This window comes from Aplidium turbinatum, chromosome 1 (assembly GCF_918807975.1).
Source record: "Aplidium turbinatum chromosome 1, kaAplTurb1.1, whole genome shotgun sequence".
NCBI classification, from domain to species: domain Eukaryota; kingdom Metazoa; phylum Chordata; class Ascidiacea; order Aplousobranchia; family Polyclinidae; genus Aplidium; species Aplidium turbinatum.
In genome coordinates, this window is record NC_137472.1 from 8,278,478 (window position 1) to 8,301,991 (window position 23,514).

At 38.4% G+C, this 23,514-nt stretch overlaps 3 protein-coding genes across 3 annotated transcripts; 1 reads left to right on the forward strand and 2 right to left on the reverse strand.

Moving 5' to 3' along the window:
- Positions 1-640: 640 nt before the first annotated feature.
- LOC145771698 (uncharacterized) lies at positions 641-6,513 on the forward strand. The gene is made up of 2 exons (XM_082583459.1): positions 641-3,466; positions 6,394-6,513. Exons 1-2 carry the CDS (start codon positions 641-643, stop codon positions 6,511-6,513), a joined length of 2,946 nt encoding a protein of 981 aa, XP_082439585.1.
- Positions 5,682-9,718, reverse strand: LOC145768910 (uncharacterized). The gene is made up of 3 exons (XM_082580517.1): positions 9,610-9,718; positions 8,732-8,864; positions 5,682-8,449 (listed from the first exon to the last, which is right to left on the reverse strand). Exons 1-3 carry the CDS (start codon positions 9,610-9,612, stop codon positions 7,449-7,451), a joined length of 1,137 nt encoding a protein of 378 aa, XP_082436643.1. The 5' UTR covers positions 9,613-9,718; the 3' UTR covers positions 5,682-7,448.
- A 417-nt stretch (positions 9,719-10,135) lies between these two features.
- On the reverse strand, positions 10,136-23,514 carry LOC145771787 (serine protease 27-like). Its single transcript, XM_082583549.1, has 9 exons — positions 23,415-23,514; positions 22,001-22,044; positions 21,540-21,567; positions 18,535-18,721; positions 18,054-18,163; positions 13,763-13,921; positions 13,238-13,376; positions 10,618-10,817; positions 10,136-10,155 (listed from the first exon to the last, which is right to left on the reverse strand). The coding sequence occupies exons 1-9, from the start codon at positions 23,512-23,514 to the stop codon at positions 10,136-10,138; spliced, it is 987 nt and encodes a 328-aa protein (XP_082439675.1).

Sequence of the window (23,514 nt, forward strand, 5' to 3'; positions counted from 1 at the left end):
AGTATTACGATCCAGTCCATTGATTGGCGTGAGGCCCATTGTAGTAGGTACCGGGCTTAATAAATCCTCCCAGCAGAAACGGGTGGACGCAAGATGGATCGAATAGGGTTAGGCATGTCACAAACCCACTTGACGACTCGGACGTATGGTAAGAAGTCTTCTATTTATTTAGAGATTATGGCAATGTCCAGCACAGCCAAGCACTGACTTACTTTGCACTTTGACAACATCAATGCAATGTAGTGGTGCAGTTATTATGACGGGACAATAATATGTAGACGATAATGGTAAAATCATATCCATAAATTGAAGGTGAAAGTCTCGGTTTTGACCGGCTGGAACCGGTTGAGTAACTCCATCACTTCAGAATGTGTTTGCTTTAGTCAGATGGCACAGTCCAAGCAATACCGACACCACAGAACAATCACGCTATAGGCAATACATAAATATCATGTTCGTTGAGGCTGCAAATCAGACAATGCGTATTCAACTGCAAGCAACATGGTTGATGTGTTCACAGCTTACATTAGTAAAAAGTCGGTAAGTTACCACTTCGCAGTTTTGTTTGATCTTATTTTGATGGTATCCAGGTTTTGAAGATGAAGATTAAAAGGACGGGTAAACAAAATTGCCAATCACTATGTCTTTAAAAATTGCCAATCACTATGAAAAATTCTATGAAGAACTAGACTCTCTTATTGCTTCCACCCCCAAATCGGAGAAGTTGTTCTTTCTTGGCGATTTCAATGCCCGTGTTGGTTGTGAATACCAGGTCTGGAATGGCATTATTGGAAAACATGGTACAGGAAAGTGCAATAGCAATGGTCTTCTTCTGCTAAAAACCTGTGCCACCCATGGCCTAGCTATCACAAACACTATATCCCGTCTACCTACCCGCAACAAAACATCATGGATGCACCCCCGCTCTAAACACTGGCATCTCATTGATTATGTCATAACCAGAGAGAAAGACAAACATGACGTACGTGTGACCAAAGCCATGTGTGGTGCTGACTGCTGGACTGACCACCGCTTAATAGTCTCCAATCTATCGCTTCACATCAAGCCCAAGACAAGACCTCAAGGCCAAACAGTCACAAAACGGCTCAATATCAACCGGCTGAAGTCCCCTGACACTGTGAAGGAGTTTCAATGTGCCCTGAGGAACAATCTCTCAATCACAACCAGTAGTGATAACAACATTGAAAGTCAATGGACCACTTTACGAGACACATTACACTCCACCGCATCTGAGGTACTAGGCTCCGCAGTCAGAAACCATCAAGACTGGTTTGATGATAACGATGCAGAGATCATGGCAATGCTGGAAGCCAAGCGACTTCTACTTAGAGATCACCAGCGCAACCCCTTGGATGTTTCCAAGAAAACTGCCTTTACCAATATGCGCAGCAAGATTCAAGCCAAGCTGCGAAACATGCAAGACTCTTGGCTTAGTGCTAAAGCTGATGAGATCCAAAGCTATGCAGATAGGCACGACACTAAGCGCTTTTACACCGCCTTAAAAACTGTGTATGGTCCGTCCACCTCTAAACCATGCCCTCTCTTTAACATCGATGGATCAACTCTACTCACTACCAAGAGCCAAATCTTACAAAGGTGGGCCAAACACTTCCATGACGTTCTCAACCGGCCTTCAGAGATAAACGACGAAGCCATTGATCGCCTCCCTCAGGTAACCACCAATCGTGAACTCGACGCCCTCCCAACAGTTGATGAAGTTCAGAAAGCCATCGACATTTTACCCTTGAGAAAAGCCCCTGGACCTGACTTTATACCAGCAGAGATCTACAAATCAGGCGGCAAAGGCCTTGTTGACAGTCTTACCGAATTATTCCAGTTAATATGGGTTACAGGTGCACTTCCCCAGGATTTCAAAAATGCATCTATAGTGCACATTTACAAACGCAAGGGAAATCCCCAACTGTGCGACAACCATCGAGGAATCTCCCTCCTGACAATTGCTGGAAAAATTCTGGCTCGTGTCTTACTGAACCGCCTCTTAAACCATCTCGAGCAAGGCCTCCTCCCTGAAATCCAGTGCGGATTTCGCCAGGGTCGAGGAACTGTAGATATGATCTTTGCCGCCAGACAGCTTCAAGAAAAATGCATGGAGCAACACCAAGACCTCTACACTGTCTTTGTCGATTTGACCAAAGCTTTTGATACAGTGAGCAGGGAAGGATTGTGGAAGATCATGCACAAATACGGATGCCCAAACACATACATCTCCATTGTAAGACAATTTCATGATGGAATGATGGCCTACGTTGTTGATGACAATGAATTTTCTGAAGCCTTCCCAGTTACAAACGGCGTTAAACAGGACTGTGTCCTGGCACCTACCTTATTTAGCATGATGTTTTCAGCAATGCTAACAGATGCTGTCAGAGATGAAGACTGCAATGGTATTCCAATTCGCTATCGTTGTGACCGAAAACTTTTTAACCTGAGACGCTTCAAAGCAATCACCAAAGTGACCGAAACTGCCATTAAGGAACTTCTGTACGCGGATGACTGTGCCCTGAACGCCTGTTCCAAAAGCGAAATCCAACAACAAATGAACAAGTTCTCCTCTGATTGCGATAATTTTGGACTAACAATCAGCACTAAAAAAACAGAGGCAATGTATCAACCAGCCCCTGGAAAATCCTATAGCGAACCACTCATCACTGTAAACGACCAGAAACTACATGCATGTCAAAGTTTCAAGTATCTCGGTAGTACTCTTTCTAACACAGCCACCATTGACCTGGAAATCAACAACAGAATCGCCAAAGCATCTATCGCCTTCGGTAGATTGAGGTCTAACGTATGGGAGAGGCGGGGAATCAAGCTGCCCACAAAGCTAAAAGCTCACAAAGCTGTTATTCTGACGACCCTTCTGTATGCATGTGAGGCCTCGACTCTTTATAGGAGACACGAAAGGCAAGCGAACCACTTCCACCTTTCCTCCCTCCGAAAGCTTCTCAAGACTCGATGGCAGGACAAAGTCCCAGACACCGAAGTTCTCAGTAAAGCGAACATGCCCAGCACTCTTACCCTCATAAAAAAGGCACAAATAAGATGGGCTGGCCACGTCCACCGGATGCCGAACCATCGCATTCCTAAACAACTGCTCTATGGAGAACTGACTAACGGCAAACGTCATGTAGGTGGTCAAAGAAAACGCTTTAAGGGCACTTTAAAAGTTTCCATGAAAGAATTCGCCATCGACGTAGATTCGTGGGAAGACTTAGGTGCAGAACGACCAACTTGGCGCAGTCTTATTTATAAAGGCGCAGAATCAGCTGAGAAACACCGTACGCTATCTGCTGTCAGAAAACGAGAACATCGCAAGGCCCGAGCCTCAAAAAACCCTGGACCAAGTCAACCATCCTTCCAATGTCCATCCTGCAGCAGAAGCTTCACCGCACAGATTGGCCTCATCATCCATCTCCGCACTCATGTAGCCTACACTGACCAAAGCCCACACTAAAAAAAAAGAAGCTTGATCTCAGTCTCATTGGCCATCTTCGGAAACGAAGGGCGAACATCATCATCATCATCATCAAGCACGTCATCATAATAACACAGCGGTGTGCACCGGATAAACAGCGAACCGAGGTCATTCTGTTCAACAGGGGTTCAATCCCAGTAGGCATAGTTCAACGGAAGGTAGCTATTGGGTCATTTTGCTATCAACATCACAAACTGTAGAAATATGAAGGTTGGTAGTATGAGTTGTCAATCATGAGGTAATCCACAATGTGGTAACGATGTTGGCGGTCGCCAATTGGTAAAGACAAAAAACGTCCCGAAAAAATACTTGTCGAAAGCTCTCGTACCTACCAATATGTAGTGTTTCTTTACCACTCACAACATAAGGTGACCTGTGGACTGAATATATGTCTAATTGTCTATGCACCTCAATAAGTTCCACCACAGCCGGCCTGCTGACACTACTTATTTAGAAAAGATTCAATTATTGAAAAATCTTCTTAAAGTTCAAGTTCTTTCAATGCTTGTGGCAGTTTAAAGTATCCATCTAGCATTTCATCGGTGACGTCAGCGAGTTTGGAGGGTTGCCACTTTGGTTTTTTGTCTTTATCGACTAGTAGAGCGCGCACTCCTTCAGGAAAGTCGTTGTTTCTCAAACAATTGCAGCCAATCCTGACACAAATAAACGTCACTATACCAACATTGCTTGAACCATTATGCACTGTACAACGAATTATTTAGTATAATCATATTTACCAATACTATCAACACTACTGAAATTGTTCAATGCGAAGCAATAATTGTTTCACCAAATTGGTAGGCCTACCATCAGAAGGTTCTTATTCAGTCTTCGAAATTAGCGTTGGCAATCGGCAATTGCCGAGGTGATTGCCGACGCAGATGCATAAAAGACACGTTAGCGTCGGCAATAAAAATGCCGAAGCCACACGAGCGCTTGTAAGGACCGCTAGATTACAAAAAAAACTACTTTTTTTAGAGTACACCAGACTAAGATGTTGATTCAAGCTTACTATTGCTAGATGTTTTATTTGGGTTACTTTCTACTTTGTCGGCGCTTGGACACGTGCCCAGCTGGAGAATTGAATCTGTTATAGAAATATCACCCAATTTGCATTGATTTAACACCAGTAGACGTCAAATTATTGTAAGCATTTATTCCTTATTGCGCCTTGCTTTCCGTTATTTCGTTCAGCTGATACAGCATCTGATGATACCGATTTGACTAGTTCTTTATCAAACAGACTTTGTATTGCTCGCAGTATTCCAATTGTGCCGAAATTATGTTAGTGTATACGTAAATCGAGGCAATCTTCTCGCATTGAGCTATTAATTTGTTACCGGTACCTGGTTGAGCATTTAATATTATTTTATGATAATTCAACGTCGCTAGATGTCGAACTAATGTAGAACAAACGTAAATTTCTTATTGGGCATTGTTGTTACGCTACACAGCCGCCGGGAAAATTAAATCGATTTGTGCTGACACGAAGGTTGAATCAAACCAAAATTAATTTAATTTTCCCCCCTCTCGTGAGTTATTTAACGTGAATTACCGTAATAGCGTGGGTATCGCGTTGCTCGCTTTATCGCTACTTATCGCTGCCGGAGAATTATTTCATCCATTAGGTTCAACTGAAAGGAGAACAGTCTTTAAAATGCATTGATTAAGCGCACACCACGAGTCGAACCAATGCCCCTTGATCGTGAAGTTTTTGTTCATGAAGTCATGTGCTAACCAACTGAGCTATTGGGTTGGACGTACGATGTTCCCGGCATTGTGCTATTTAACTTATAAAGTAAGCCAACGCCAGTTTAAGAAGGCAAGTGGGCCTACAATAAGTAATTGCTGGTAGCTCTGCAACAGGGGCTTGGCATAAGGGGAAAAGTAAGAATATGATTCTTCACTACTTGCTTGCGGTTGGTTGATTCTTTTTTTCACTTTTCCATGAAGATTATTCTCTATAGTACCATCACCAATCTCTTTTTGCAATGCTGTGGTCACAGTTCTTTCACTGATAGAACAAGTACTAAATGTTTTATGTTTTACACAAGCACTTCTACGTTTTCAAGACTAAAGTAGCATTTAGCTTCGGGATAGAGTTTGCTTTTTTGTACCACAGACTTGCAAGACACAACAATACCACAGGGTTGAGCATTACAACAGTATATTTTACATATTTACAAATAGTTTAACAGTCAAACGTTTTCGGCTTAACTTAAGCCCTCATCAAGATTCTGAAAATTTTTATAAAATACAATAAATTTCAACTTCTTTGAAGGTGACTAACTATAACTGACTATAAGCATCAAGAAATACGCAACGATTAAAGCAATAGTGTGGAAGACAGACAGACAGAAAACACATTACATTGGGAAAAGGCAACTGCAGGCTAAGTTACAAAAGAATTTGCACCACGGGGTACGTGATACATCTAATAAATGTTGAGCAGAATGGAGGCGCCTCCCACAAATAATTGTTTGTTTAAATTTGGGTTGTAGCGTTTGATTAACAGCGCTTCCTGGATTTTGCTTAAAAAAAAGTGCCATCAAAGACCATATCATGGATTGTTTTTTTGCACAGATCAAAAATTCTCTACTGACTAATTTAAAATTTTACGCAAAGGCAAATCCCAATTTGACACAAAAATTTTTGACACAAAGCATTTTCTTTGCTGATCGATATTTTCAAGTTGTTATCAATACAAGGTAGGCTAAATATGACCTCTCTTTTGTCTACTGACCTTTTCAAATAGCGTCTAAAGCGCTTGCAGTTGCAATTATCTTTCACTGATTTTACCGGAACAATTCTCCTTTAACTTTCATAGGATAAATCTTTTATTTGTTAACTTCATAAAACCGACATAATTCTTTCAGAAACAACTTCAAAAACACAAAACTGAAAAAAAGCTTTTTGGAAATTTTGAACTGACGACAGTTTTTGTAATTAGCGACGAAATAATAATCTTATGTGATGCCAAGCTGCACAAGTATTGAGAAAGGTCATTCATAGCACTGTAGGCTTAAATGAAGACAGTTTAGTTTTCGAAACGTTTGCTGAACATGGGTTTAGTCGGCTATCGATATTTTGGCCGGATTATTATTTTTTTTATTAGAATAACCAGATGTTCTCTTTTCTCAATCAACGATGTTTTCTTTAGTAACAGAAAACAAGCTTTTTATCTACAGCGTAAAGTGATGAAGTAATGAATAACCTTGTTTCAGTAAAAGAAATCACCAAATGCAAAGCTTAGTTTGCAGAAAGCGTTATCAGTTGCACTTTGGATATCTGGGCTAAAACTACTTTCAGCTAAGAGAAGAAGCGAAATTTTTGTTTGCAAAAGCTAGCAAGAAGTGTTGGGAAAACAGTCTAACTTGAAGCTAAAGTAGATTACTTCTAATCTACATATGCCAGCAAGCAATGAATAAACCATCAAAACGAAATAAAAGCTCATAAACACATCTAACTTTCTTCCAAATTAAATGACAGTAAAATTATGATATTGTTTTTACAGAGTAGGCTACCATTGTTGCTAAAAAAATGGAAAAAAATAATGTAATAGCAAGTAAACAATTACCAGTTGTTGCATTCGATCATTCCAGAATAGTAAAAAATAGAATTTTGCAATATGGCCATGAACTGCAATCAACGTGAACGCAACAAGCGGCTTGTGTAAAGAATGAATCGTATTCTATCAACAACATGAAAGTAATGAATAATTTTCTTAGAAAAATGATTTTTAAAATTAAAGTTTTTCTGAAAAACGTCATGAAAAGATACAGAAAACTTTCAGAGAAAAATTGAAGAGTTGAACAAAATACGTCATTTGAAAAAGCTTGGAAAACGTGTTTCGGCAACAGCATGTCAATTTCATGTTAAAAGTGAAAGCGTCAATGTGTTAACATGGGAAAAGTATAAGGAGTGTACCACTTCAAATATATAGCCAAAAACTTGTGAAAATACACAAGAGGACCGCTCCTCTGGAAGACATCATTTTGTTACTTGCTCCGGTTGTTGATGCCACAATGGTAGGAGATATTGAATCAAATGAAGGCATCGATGTCGAATACGGTGCTTGAGTTGTGGGCATTGATGTAGAGCAAAGTGCTTGAGTTGTGGGCATTGAAGTAGAGGAAGATGCTTGAGTTGTGGGCATTGAAGTAGAGGAAGATGCTTGAGTTGTGGGCATTGAAGTAGAGGAAGATGCTTGAGTTTTGAGCATTGAAGTAGAGGAAGATGCTTGAGTTGTGGGCATTGAACTAGAGGAAGATGCTTGAGTTGTGGGCATTGAAGTAGAGGAAGATGCTTGAGTTGTGGGCATTGAAGTAGAGGAAGATGCTTGAGTTGTGGGCATTGAAGTAGAGGAAGATGCTTGAGTTGTGGGCATTGAAGTAGAGGAAGATGCTTGAGTTGTGGGCATTGAAGTAGAGGAAGATGCTTGAGTTGTGAGTATTGAAGTAGAGGAAGGTGCTTGAGTTGTGGGCATTGAAGTAGAGGAAGATGCTTGAGTTATGGGCATTGAAGTAGAGGAAGATGCTTGAGTTGTGGGCATTGAAGTAGAGGAAGATGCTTGAGTTGTGGGCATTGAAGTAGAGGAAGGTGCTTGAGTTGTGGGCATTGAAGTAGAGGAAGATGCTTGAGTTGTGGGCATTGAAGTAGAGGAAGATGCTTGAGTTGTGGGCATTGAAGTAGAGGAAGATGCTTGAGTTGTGTGCATTGGTGTAGAGTGAGGTGCTGAAGATGAAGACGTCGAAAACACGGAGACTCCAGTCGTTAAAACTACGTCACTTTTAAAATTGACGTCAATAACAAACCCTTCAAACTGAAAAGCATCATCACTTTTAAAGACCAAGTTAAATTCAACGTTTTCTTCGTGGGTGATGTTGAGTACAAAAGGAAGATTGGTAATACCACAAACCCTCTCAGTAATCTCTAAACAATAAGAAAAATTATACATTTATCTTAATTATATGTTAAGACTTATACGTGTATATACAGTACTAGTGCAACTACAGTTTATTTATTACTTTCCAAGAATTAACCAGCTGTTTCACTCTTAATAGAATCTTCAAAAGCTTAGTGAAATAGAATTTATTATCTATTTAATTTATTTATAGAATTTTATTAAATCTATAAAATGTGTTATTTATTCATTTTATAATATGTATATAACATCAACCAAGTAAAGCTGCGGAACTCTATCAAAACTGTTACCCCTTCCGCTCCATAAAATCTGGAAGTAGTCAGGGCATTTTCTGTTTGAATTGGCAGGTTGTATGGCAAATCGTCCCACAGAAGATAAAAATGTTTTCGTATTTTTTTCAGGTCTGAAAGTCCACGTGCAATTCTGTAAAGTATCATGTTTAAATTAGCGCTACTAATGTTTTTAAATGATGGTTCAACCACATTGACATAGGTTATGTTTGCGGGTCCTATCAGATGTAGCTTATTTTGATAATAATTATATTAAAAGTGTTCGTTATTGGAAAGAATCGGGAGATAGACAACACCAAACACAATCATTCTGTGCATGCAAATTTTGTAAATGAGAAACTTTTTGTCATGACGACAATCTGGAAAGAGATTAAGTCTTGGCTTGATTGGGTACAATTAGCATGTAACATAGCATTGAGAACGCCGTCTTAAACATTATAAGAAGCCTTCGCTGTCGTTGCAACTGAAAGCCGGACGTATACTGGGTGGTAGTGAATGGAGAATTTTCTGTTACTCGTGTTTTCTGTGGTTAAAGTTAAATGAACAGCAAAATATTCATCGACTGAATCTGACAAATAAATATGTGTTTTAGTTGTCACTTTTGCTACCTAGGCCTATAATCATCTAAGAAGATGTAAAATTGTTTAAACGTAAAAATCCACTCGCATTTTACTTGCTTATAGGCTACAGTATACTAACCATGTCCTCTTTTTGGTTAATGAAAATATGGTAGGCCCACGCATGTTACGCACATTTTCAAAAGTCAAGACGAAGAGCAAAACATGGTAAGAGCATAAAGCTTTAGAAATAGTCACAAACAATCAGGAAAGACATGTTCCTGGTCTGTTGTCTAAAAAAGTAAGCTGTGGAACGCTTACCATGTTCGGAGCATAAAGTTGTGTTTCAGGATCAACTGGTAAACGGAGTCGACTATCCGAACTAATAATTGAACCGCACGACGTCTGAGGGATGGAAAAGAAAGGATCCTTCTCTGAAAGTAAATGTCATGTAACCAACGTTTGCGACTAATTGTGACGTCAGCACAATTCGCGTTGGTGCTTTAGATTCAACCATCAGACCCACACAGCAAAATCTGTCATTTTTAGATTGATTTTTACATTTTTATACGTTGAATCACTGTAAAGATGACAGATTTTGCTGTCTGTGGAGTGGAGGTATTTAAAAGTCTTGAACATTAAACGTTTTTTGCATCATAATTGTATTTTATTAATAGAGTGAGACTACTTAAGCATTGAAAACATATCTGATGTAATGGGGGTGTGGAGCCTTTTTATGAATGCATCTGTGTCTTAGAACCTTAGCTACACCGTTGTTTCAATTGTCGTTGCCCACTTGATCATATTTGTTCAATGGCTCTCTTCTAATTTAAAGAATTATGTTCTTCTATTTGAAGTCTCCAATAACTGAGATGAATAATGATCTATTACAATGAACAACTGCTTAGTTAGAGCAATGTGGGCAGGCCCGGATTTAGGGGGGGGGCAGAGGGTGCTGGTGCCCCGGGCCCCCAGACTTTTGAAGGGCCACTCTACGTGGAAAAAATGTGATTTTGTGTTATTTTTTCATCCTTTCAGCCTTTAAAGTTTCTGAAAAATGCTGTGCAGTAGCCTACTGGATTAATGCTACTGTAGACATAGAGGTGGGTTTTCGCGCAATAGGCGCGAAAATTTTTTTTGCACGGGGCCCCCCGATTTAAAAGTGCCCCGGCCCCCAATCAGCTAAATCCGGCCCTGAATGTGGGTTTTGTTTTCTATGACTGCAAACCAATAGTGCAAAAACATTATTTGCGCGCTAGCAATTAGTTTTAAAGTCTAGAAGACTCTACGTCAAACAATAAAATGTGGACATTTCTAGCAGACACTCACCTTTCTTTTTTTTGATATTGCTTTCCATCCAATCTACTAAACTGGACACCCGAGTGTACACCCCTGGATGTTTGGGATATGCGCATCCAAAGCCAAAACTGGTGACTCCTTGAAGAACGAAAGGGGAAGATGAGTTTTGTTGGCACACTAGAGGGCCACCGCTATCACCCTGGCAAGTATCCACACCACCAGCTTCATACCTGCATCAGTAAAAAGGTATGGAATTTTAGGGTTTAATAAACTAGTTCTATATTTATTCTTAGTCTATTTCCATTTACGCATTCTGAATCAAACAATTATTGAACAAAGGAATATCTTGTTGAAACTAAAAAGTTCTCAAATTATTTCGAACTAAGCATTATTAAATATGCAAAATCTCTCGTATTTTAATAAAGATATTTGACTCAAAATGTTTGAATTGACACTTGTGCCTCCGACCTGTGTCAGTGGTTGAAAATCTTTTACAACTGCTTATATTTTTTTAACAGAGTGAAACTGTTCACCAAGCATTTGATAAATAACATGACTTGACATAAAATGGCTTGCGTTCTTCTGGTGACTATAGGCTAATTTAACCTATTAGCCTATTGTTCCCGACAATTTTGTTCACCAAATCAAACGTCATATAAAAACCGTTATGGTCTACTTAACCTAGCTGGCATCTTACGTCATGGAAATTGCTAGAAAATGTCCAAATATTGCACCATCGGTCGTAAGACCTGATGAAATATTGCATTAGCCGCTTGAACACCTGTTTGAATGACTTCATAATTGTCTTTCATTATTGCGTCACACTTACTGTCTACGTGCATTTGAGATATCGCAAATTATTCTAGTCATATTCGTAAAATTGTTTGTTGGAAGTCAGTCGCACATTTAACTGTTTGCTTGGTGCTTGCTAGCTGGACAAATTTTCCGTCTTTTATCTATGTAATCTGTTCTGTAGTGACAAGTTTTAGTGGTGTACGGCGTTGCATCCAATTTCGACAGCCAGGTGGCTAATTTTACAGAAATACAAATTTGAATAGACGTTTCGAAGGAGTGTTTCTTTTTCGGTCATTACATACAGACGAACGGATCCGGAAACTTTATGTTACAATTTTCCCACGAAGAGATTATGGTTTACCGCTGTGACCACCTATTGTCATATAGACATAATTAGCCTATAGTCACCAGCAGGGTCTCCAAGAGCCCTGCCGGGCCCCGGTGCAGATGTTTCTGCCGGGCCCCCAGCGCGACATGTGGCGTGATATCTCACCAATCACAAGCAAAATTTTCGGTGCGCGTTCTTACAAAGGATAAATTAGGTTAAAGCATTACCACTCCATTTTTTCACAAACAATGCACTATTGTAAATATAACTTTAAATTCACAGATACACATTAATTATACACAAAGATAAAATGCTAAAACACTACATAGTGTAAATATAGCCTCAATAGCGTTGTCAGATATGGAATTCTGCCCTAATTTGAGAAAAAGTTTATAGCTGTTGAAAACAAAAACTTGTATTTTGGAAATTTTTTTAAGTCCTGGGCTAAGATCAAAACCCTAACCTTTCTTAACTCTAACCCTTCCTAACTTTAATACTAACTCTGGCAACACCTGATTGTAATCATGGCAACAAGTGGGTAAAATTAACCATTTCGAAGATAGAAATTGCAATACTATCCGACATGGCTGACATAGCATTGCATATGTGTGCATACAGCTTTACAAGTTTACATTAACATACAATACCATTTCTGACCTTGAAATCTGCAGAGACTAGGGGAGCTAACTTAGGATGAATGCATTGCTATTGTTCATGACATTAAGAAATACCAACTTCATGTAAGAAATACCAACTATAAAAAACATTTTATGCAAAATTGACCTTAACATGCAAATTTAAACATTTTATCGGCCCCCTGAACGCTAAAACATGAAAATTTTGTTGTTCTTAAAAAGGCCATACCCATGAGGGGGCCCAATCAATATACAAAACTAATATAAAAAACAATATTATTTAAGGTCACCAGAAGAATTCAAATTATACCATTTATAGCTTACCGAATTAGAATAAGCTTCAACAGAGGCTTTGTAGTCTGACGAAGGATATTCTCTTCCTAAATTAACTTTTTACCAGTCTGTTTTATTACTACAGTTCCGAGAATGTGTGCTTTGTAGGCTAATGCACCAAGTAATTGGCGCGTTTACTATCTCCTTACCTATTTGAACCACACCAACAAAGTATACGCCACAATCACATAGGATGAAAATCAAGAGATATATTTTCAAAATCACTCATATTTATCTCACTTCAGTTCTTAACGCTACGTAATTTTTTCTGACATCAACGCTGTCACGGATCCTTTGGAGTTTTCCATAAAACATCAATGGAACAGTCGGCCCTGAGTTGGGAACCACTAAATTAAACGACTACCAAAAATGCAAGATGTAACTTATAGCCTACATTAAAGCTTAAATCTTACAACAATATCCAAACGTCTATGTTAGTATTTCTTTTCCACTTCTGCATTTCTGCTCATTTTTCTTTTTACATATTAACGTAATGGCTTTTGTTTTAATTGCTCACTCTTCTTTCCATAATTCAACAACATGAACTGCATTTGCATACCCCGCGCAGACATGTCGATCAAGTATTGTGATATCTTGAGCTGCAGGAGAAGAGGAAGCCTCATACCAAGTTTGGCATACATCGTTTGACAAAATGGGAACAGTGGCTTCACGGAGAATGTTTGGCGGCACAAATGGGTCTAAAAAGTCATTGAATTGAACAGATATAGGAAATTTGATGGTTAAAGCAGAAAAAAAATTTAACGGCCTGAACAAAAGGCTTCATGGTTTGCTACTTTGTCCGTCATTTGTCATCTTTCGGGCAGTGTACCAATATCAGTATCATACACAGATGAAGAAAATTGTGTATCGTCACATCACCACAATGTGCAATCACGCGATGACAGTTTGTAAACTTTCATACAAATTTAACATAATAAAAATTGATACTAATGGGATAAATACCAAATCTTCATACAATTTATAACACTTCATGAAGTGCTGGTTTGACCATAACTTTCATACAAATCCAAGCCAGTATCAAGCACAAATGAAGCAAATATTTAAACACTTGAACACAACAAACCTCCAGAATTTCCCCATCCAGTTATGGAACAATTCAATCCCTCTGTGACGCTGACAAAGGGAAGCGGAAGACAAGCCGGAAGGATATAATCCGTATATTTTACTGATCCGGCAAGCTGGACTAAACTTATGTCGTTTTCTCTTGTAATGGGATCATAATCTGAAAAAATTTGACAAAAATAGTTTATGAGGCAAATTTGGCTTACGAGCCTGTCTTTGGTTGAACAATAGCTTGGCTAATACTTGGCAACAGGTCAGGGGTGGCCTACCAGTTAGACAAAGAGAGCTTCATTTTTATTGTGTTAATCGCAAAGAGAAACGTCATACACATGTGCTAACATGATTGTTATCTCGTTTCTTTCTCGCTCAGGCACATAGCCTACCTTTGCTCAGCTAGATTTATTGTAGCCTAAATATTACAGTTCTTGCACACAAGCAAGAAAATGACAAAAAATAATAAGTCATTTATTGTTTTGCAACTTGGGATTTTTCCATTTCTTGAACTATCCTTTTCAAATATGGCTTGTATGTTCTTGCAGCCAATCAAAGCAAATGGTTCACGTAGACAGTTGGAAACGCAGAACGTTTGGCCATGTCCCCCTTAAATTATTTCAGTAATTTTACTTGAAGATCAGTGTTTTAAGTGTAGCCTACGTTAACTTGAAGATATTAAAAGTGTTATTCTTGTCTTAAATTTTCAAATTGAACCGAACGTCCCCCCATAAGGAATTCTACATGCGGCCCTGCACATAGGTGTCAGTCAAAACAGATCGATGTTTTGATTTCATGTGTTTTAGGGTAGAAAGGAGATATACTGTTGACCGGTTCGTTTGGCATTGGGCAGGCCTGGAAAAAATGGGGAATCCGGGAATGACATTCCCGGGAAATTTGTCGGTTCGCGGGAAATTTTTACCGTAAGAATCACGTTACTAACGTCTTTCATTCACCGTCAACGTCATCGTAACTTGCTGACACACATTGCAGTTCCGACACTGATTCGTATCACTGCGTATTTATGAGTTAGTTATACGTTTACGAAAGTAAGTTAATTTTAGGTTGATTCAACGTTCGAGTCAGCACAAGTCGATTTAACTTTCCCGGCGGGTTATATTGCGTAACAATGGCCAATGAGAAATTTACATTTGTTTGTTTCACATTAATTCGACATCTAGCGACGTTGAATTATCATAAAATATGAAAACGTTAATTGCTCAACCAGGTACGGTAACAAATTAATAGCTTGGAACCTGCAAGAAGATTGCCTCGATTTACGTATAAGCTAACATGATTTCGGCACAATTGGGACACTGCGAGCAGCACAAAGTCTGTTTGATAAAGAACTAGTCAGAATCGGTATCATCAGATGCTGTTTCAGCTGGACGAGATAACGGAAAGCAAGGCGCGATAAGGAGTAGATGGTTACAATAATTTGACGTCTACTGGCGTTAAATCAATGCAAATAGGGTGATATTTCTACAAAAGATTCAATTCTTCCAGCTGGGCACCCGGCGAAGTAGGAAGTAACCCAAAGAAAACATCCTGCAATAGTAAGATTGAATCAACATCCTAGTCTGGTGTAGTCTAAGAAAATTAGTTTTTTTTGTAATCTTGTGGTCCTGACGCGCGCTCGTGTGGCGTCGGCATTTGTATTGCTGACGCTAATGCGCCATTCATGCATCTGCGACGCTAATTTCACAACAAGAAATCGTCACCATTTATGTCTCGGTAATGTATTTGTAGTAATTTTGCACGGGCAAAACTTTCTTGCGGTTTCTTTGATTGACAAAAACAGCTGTTTTAGCGTCGTAATTTTGATTTTGTTGTCAAACTAATTAATGCGTTTCGTTATTTTTCGTGTAGCGGACTGGTTGTTTTGTAGGTTACAGAAGTAATTTTCGCAATTTCTTGTGTTCTCACTCAGCGAAACTTGTTGTGCATTCAGTCGTTTGGCCGTTTTTTGTGCTATATGCCTATATCGCTTTTCGTAATTGGTTATTATATTCATGCACATTGCACATACTATCAACCCGTTCGAGCATGAAGTGTTGTTATTGTCAACTTGTCAAGTACGTAACAAGCGGCTCGTGATGTACGGTATTGTTTCATGACATTGACACGGCGGTCTTTGAGTCAGTGGATCTAATTTGTGAGCATGCGGCGTCTAATTTATTAAGCCTAGCCTATTGTTGTTCCAACTTATTCCGATCAAAGTGGGCACATCAGGCACAAACAGTGCGACATGCCTGGTTACGAATAAAATACGATATCGAGACTGTTTATTGGAACTATGAAGCTACAAATGGCTGTCTATAATATATTTTGTACTTGAGGCTTTTCGCCGGAAAACTGTAAACGGTGTAATTATGACGTTATTATCGTGATTGTAAGCCGCGGGAAATTTTTTCGCTAAAAAACAGATTCCCGGGAAGCTAAACATTTTTTCCAGCCCTGGGCATTGGGTAACCTATTATTTCATTTGCAGTTTGCCATAACTGAATTGTCCTTTCTTTAAAATAGGTTTCAGTTGTTCTTCTTCACAAAGATCAGTCAGTTGTTTCTGTTTAATGTTCGCAAATTTGTGTCAAATTTTTATTTAGAAGCACATTGACGGGAAAACTGCAAGGTTCGTTGATGGTTCTTGCCTATACATTGCTTATCATTATGCATTATACATTGTTTATCAATATTGAAAGGCAAATAAACAATCTCACTCTCTCTCCGACTCAGCCATAGCTTCATCTGAGACCAGCGTGGCTTTTAAACAGATCGTCACAAAATTGAATGGATCGACAAATAACAAAATTTGTGGCCTCTTCTGTTGGTTAGTTTAGTTTTTGAATCTTTATCCTCGGACTGACAAAGCCTTGGTCGGTTATTCCTGGTAGTTTCGCATACTTGTAGAGGCTTTTGAAGCAGGGCCGGTTACCGAGATTGACAAAGGGAAGTTTCCGATTGTTGAAGTATTGTTGCCGGGGCAATATTCCATTCACTAGGTGCCGCTGAATAGAGAGCAGTCCTTAGAATGCGTTGCTCAAGCGCACACCCCAAGAGTCGAACCAGCGCCGCTTGATCTTGAAGCTTCATTCTCGAAGCTACGCGCTAACCAACTAAGCCAGCGGAGCGGACAAGTTGGTTAGTTTTGAATCTTTATCCTCAGACTGACAAAGCCTTGATAGGTTATTCCTGGTAGTTTCGCATACTTGTAGAAGCTTTTGACGCAGGGCCGGTTACCGAGATCGGCAGAGGGAAGTTTCCAATTGTTGAAGTGTTGTTGCCGGGGAATCGTTCCATCCACTAGTTGTCGCTAAATGGAGAGTAGTCCTGAAATGCGTTGCCACAAATGCTGTTGTAGATCACGGAACCGGAGCGCAAAGCGTTCTCTGAGGGGTTTTAAGTAGTGTTGCATATCTAACACTTTGCTTATTCAGAGCAATGGTAATGACTTTCTCGCAAGCTGCAGATGTTGTGATGGCGAAATCGATTTATTAAAAAATGAGGCTAGTACACTGTTTGTTGCATTGAGTAACAAGTCTTATAGTAATGATATGACACAGTCAACCGCTTCAAGTGGACAGTTTGCTGGGTTGGTTCACAAAAACAGAAAAGTTTTATTAGACTTTTATCAGAGTAGGAAAATGTGATAAATCTCCCTTTTCAATATGCGCCTTGAATAGCTTTAATTTGTTGACAAACGAAAACATGCTTTGCATTATAGGTCAAGTACATACTCTGCATGTCGACCGATACAACCAGATCCATAACCCACTGAGGATCCAAGAGCTCGGAATAATTCTACTTGTTTTCTGCCATGAGCAGTTTCACAACATCTAAAACAGGGGTTCCCAACCTGCGGGCCATTGCCTCTTAGTGGGCCATGAGTCTTTTTCAAGGGGGCTATAGACAAATTTGAAAGATAATAATTTTTTAATTGATCATCTCTAAGTCCACTCTAACACTATATAACAAAAGAAATAAAACAAAATTTAATAAAAATACTAGTACATTTTGCCCAAATTTTAATGAAATGGTTTTTACCGGTTACTGTATAAATAGGTTTTTTAATTAAAATGACGTTATTTAACTTTTTCAAAAGGTTGAAAAAAAAAGGGAAGGGGGGTATTAATTTTTCAAAATTTTCAAGTGGGGCCACGGTGTAAAAAAAGGTTGGGTACCGCTGATCTTAGAGCTAAAAATAACGAGAGAGTACGGCTTTTTGACAACTATCTTACACTAGTGCGGCTTATAGACTATTGTAATTATAGATTTAAAGTGCTAGCTAAAGCCTTGCGTACCTGGGTGGTTAATAACTTTTGAAACAGCAAATTCCTTCGCTTGTTCTTCATCTTGGTTGTAATCGTATCGACCCAGAATCATGTGAAATGCAACCGGCAAATTTCCGAATCTTGAAAATAACACAATATTGATTTATTGTAAATTTTTCCTCTGGTCTCGTCACCAACAAATAATATAAATTGTCTTTTTATTACAGAGTACAGCAACTTTAAAATTTATAAGAAAGGTCATCGTGTGGTAGGCTACTATACAGTATTTTCCATTTATACTTTTATGCCCTTGACTGTTAATGATTTTCTTAAACGTATAAATTTATAGCATTTTAATCACATTCGTATTTCGAAGCCCGAAGTGCATCATAGTCGGAATTTATTGTGAGCACAAACACTACCGTACTGTAAATAAAAACGTCTAAATAAATAGACTACAATTAATATGCAAAACCATCCAATGAGTGATCTATCATCAAACCGAACTTACTCGGTTGTACAATGAGCAGCAGTGATCATCCAGTCCGGTTTAATTAGTGTCCCTCCACAGACCTGTACCAAATTCCCCGTAGTTGTGACTCCCGCCATCAAAGCTTGCCACGGCCATTTTCCCGGCTGAGATGTTTTTCCTCCGACAATTCTTGCTTTAGATTGAACCACAGGAACTCCACAAGTGTCTAACAGTATTTTCACAAGCGTTGCGTAATAGAAAAGTGTTCACCTAAGTCTTTTATACTGAAGGCTCCCATATCGTCCTTGTTTCTAAGATTTGTCATTGGTTTGAAGAGCGCTGCCTTAAACATATTACTGTCCTCATTTCTAAAAAAAATGCTTTATCGTGGACTTGCGTCCTTATTTTATCTTATTTGCAACAATAGGCTATGCCAGTTTTGCAAATAATGTTTTTTCCATTCGTTGAGGACAATTTACGATGTAGGCAGTGACAGTGATTTTCAAACTTTTTAGGACTACGACAAACCAAAAGTTTTCGGAATTTAGAGCGCATATTAACTTACTCTGTAAATTCTTTTTTTCGAAATAGGGGTTTCAACAAACGTTTGGTCAAAAATGCTTCGTTGAAAAAACTATCTATACGTGGTAGAGCTTCGGTAAAGAGTTTGTCTTGTTGAACCATAAGCATACGAAGCCCAGTAACGGTATCAAATTTAACTTATTTAAGTTTATTACAATATTTACAGAAAACAAAAAAACTACATTGAAACAAATTTCGAACTTTTTCGGCATCACAAGATGTCCTCTTCAGGAATAACATGCAGAGGTGGGCAAAAAGTAGCGCCTCTCCCGCTACCGCTACTTTGGAAAAAAAGTAGCGCCGCTACTGCAGACGTTACTCCAACTAAAAAGTAGCGCCGCTACCGCTACTTTTACCAAAAAAGTAGCGGCGCTACAAAAGTAGCGCGCTATTGCCCACCTCTATACTGTTACATCTAAATAAAATACAATAGTTAAATGTTAAATTTATCAACAGGAAATGATCCTAAACACAAATTATACCCGAAGAAGACAATTTTAGGAACTTTTTTGATGCACCACTTTTAGGAAAACATTTGGTAAGATTTTCAAAAAATCTAGTTGAAATTGTTAAAAAGAAATTCGATTGTAACATTTATCTTGTATATAAAATGTTCAAAGTAGGCAGATATTTTCAGCTAAATTCACCTACTCTCTTTGCTCTATGTTGTAATGTTGTCTATAAATTTAGTTGTTTGCGTGATGCGAATCTGACATACATCGGTATGTCAACAAGACATTTATTGACTAGAGCCAGGAAATACCTGAATTTAAATTGTTTACAAAAAGTGTAATAAACTTTAATTTAAACTTTAAACTTTAATTTGTTAAATTTGATTTCGTTGCTGGGCTTCGTATGCCTATGGTTATAGGTTACATACATGATAGAAGTATTCCAATGGTAGTTTTATTTTAGTGAACACATAAATCAGCAAAAGCATCTACTTTTACTGCAAAATAAAAGGTTTGCCTGCTTTCGCTCACAAATGGTCTTGATTTGTGGCTGAACATCAAGTGGAAAGTGATCTGATAATCAGGCGAATCGAATGACACAGTTAATTTTGGTCTACTGAAACACGAAAGCACATGCTCCTTTTTAAACTAATTTGACATTTAATTTGACAACTTTGCACTGCAGCTGCAACATTTAAATCACCAGACTTTTGGGGCAAACTTATGACCCTACTGCGCACACCAGTGTGTCGCGGCACACAATTAGGTAAACCCTAGGCTAAATGAGCCATGAAAGGAGAAGCCTTCATGAAAGCTAAATGATTAGATCTCTGCAGCAAGAAAAAGTCAACATAGGCTGCAGCGGTCGTGAGACCCAAAGAGTAGCCTAACAACAAAGAATAGCTGGACAAAATTTTAGATTAGGAATTTACCTGAAACATGATTGTGCTGGCGTTTAAACTAAAACTATTCCAATCGGTAGCCACTTAACAAGTCGAAATTCTGCCACTAAACTTGACTAGAATAAAACCGCCAACCAATCATAAGCTACGGTTAAAGTGACGTAAAAATGGCGAAAAGAAGATGATAGAAAGCAAATTAAGTGATGGATTTTTTGTCAGCTGGTTGGCTTAGGGGTTAGGGTTAGGGCTAGAAAGTAGTCATTTCATTGACGCGGGTTCGATTCCCACCACTGTTATTGCTCTTTTTCTTCTGTAATTACCAAATAAAGTTCAAAACAAGCATTAACTCTCTGGATGAGTGCTAGAAGGGTCACAATTGGACGGTAGCCTCTTATAACATGTTCTGATTGGTTGGCGGTTGCATTGTAGTCATTCGCAGTGGCAGAATTCCGACTTGTTAAAGTGGCTACCATTCCAATCCGCCGGATAGCTCAGTTGGTTTATAGCATCTGACTTTACAAGAAAAATGCAAGATCAAGCGGCTCTGGTTCAACTCTCGGGGTGTGCGCTTAAGGAACGTATTTTCGAAGATTTTCATCTGGCGAATGAAATACTTTACAGACAACGCTTTAACAATCGGAAACTCCACTCTGTCGTTCTGGGTGACCGGACCTGCGGGGATGCGCCGATTGTTCAAAGCCTCTACAAGTATGCGAAACTACCAGAAATAACCTATCAGAGATGACCCATCTTTCTCATCATCTTGTACAATCTACCAATGAAAATGTAACCAAAATGAAATAAATTTGACAAAAATTTTGAGTTTTTGCCAGAATAAAACATCTGAGCTGCATTTATACTAGCGGCTAGCCTATCGAAATAACCTTTACCAAAATAGAGTTAAAGTCGTTTGAAGCCGTTTAGAAAATACATTTCAAAACATAAATGATAATAATTATGATAAATGATAGGAAACTGAGGTGCAAGTAAATAAACATTACAAAATATATTTATTTGTTTTGTTTTTAATTTTTTTAACAACTATAACTTGGCAAGCAAGGAAACCTAGAACCTCATGTTTCAAATAAAACATTCAAGGATTACTTACAGCTCTTTGGTATCTCCCTTCCTTTATTCTATAATAAAGAATAATTCGCATTGCATTAAACAACAAAGTTTTTTATTTATAGTTATATTCCAAGCATTTAGTTTTATTTTTATTTTTTACAAACCACCATTTTGTCTATTGCATTCTAGCTGCCAATAACGTACGCATGCGGGACAATGGACCATGAGCCTCCCTTCTAAAATTTTTCTAATTTAAGTTGAAGTTCGGTATTTTAACTGTAACAAAGGCATTTAAAGGTGTTACAAAAACCCTGTCTACGTCCCTGTTTTCTCCCATTGTTCATATCGCTTCACTACGTTTAATTGCAAAAAGATCTTTAGAAAAGTGCTCACTGTTGCAAATGTACCAAAACAATAAATTTTAAATAACAAGCAAATTTTGGAATGGCAATTTTTTTTTATAACTTGTAGTAGGTATATCACCAATATGTATGAGCTTACCTGCAACAGGAGAGCCGACATTGGCTCAACGTTGTCCGATGTGTCTGAAACGAGAAAACAACTATTATTTTTACGATAACATTCCAGGAAAGCGTTGATGTACTGTAGGAAAAATCTAAAACCTTTACTCAGGTAAATGTTGAGGAGTTTTTAGTGCTGTTGAGGCCCTCCCGCTTGACGAAACACGATGAGCCATTAGCCATTACACAACGCGGAAGACACAAAGTGTAATAAGTTGGAAAATATTTGTTTTGACAAACTATACTACTATGATGTTAGGCTACTATATATCAAAAATAATGTAAAATCAAAAGCACAAAATTGAAATTAAAGTTATTGTTAAAGTTAGCAGCATTCGGTTCGTTTTAAATTAATCATTATTAAAGTTCATATTTTTCCAAACAAAACTCACGGAACTTAAAAATCTAAATAATCTAAAACGATAAGCTTAAATACGAACTAAACAATCAATCCAACTGCATCCTTCAGTTCAATTTGTTCTTATTTCTGTCCATCACAACGAAAAATCAATAGACGCCAAACATAACCGAAATCAAGAATAAGGTAGAAGCGACAAAACGCAAACAATAAACAAACTTATGACACGATGGCAACATATTCGAGCCAGGCTTTCAACAGGGTAAGTTTAATTGAATTAGCGTTCAACTTATTAGACGAGGAAACGGCAAGACCCAACTCTCCAACAGCAACATTTTAATTTTCGAGGTGCGCATTTTAACAGCACATTCTTATAGCTCTTCGTTCAGTGGCACCAAGTGAATGGAAAAATATACAAGCGGCTACACTTCAACAGCAAGTGAAAAATTTCAATCTGGCAATCTTGGTAACCTGGTCTGCTTCAGTATTTCAACGCATAGGCGTGGATCCAGGGGTAGGCCTACACCGGGTGCAAGCGCACCCCCAAACTTTACAATTAATCAAAAAGTTGAGCAAATTTGATAAAAATTTGGCAAGAACTTTCACCATGTTTCAAAAATTTCAGTAAAGTTGAACTTATTTTTGAGTTTTTTGCTCAAATAATTAAAATTATACCAGGCTATTGGGAGCAGTGCAGAATTTTCAGACTACTTCAGTATTTCAATACATCTCCAAGTATGCAATTACAACCAGGCTAAAAAAAATTTCAGTCCGAAAATAAAGATTCCAAAAATCAACTTCTCTGAATCAAACTATTGCTTTCAAGTTCTAGTTCTTAAATTCATGTTTTTTTTATCAGCACAATTTCCACAGGTAATGGTGCCACGTTCTTGGTCAAAAGAATACGCTTCCATCTTCACGTGATCCGAGTAAGCCAGTGATGGTTAGGCCTAACAATATCTGTATGATATTTAACTTTTACGATAAGTAACCTCTTTATGTTGGTTGTATGGCCTTCATGCTGCTATCAACTTACAATACAAAGATGGGAAGATTTGTCCGGCAATTGAAATCTTCATTGCTAGTGCTTGGGACAGGAAAGCTCCCAATAAAAGCAACCAACTACGTCTTACCAT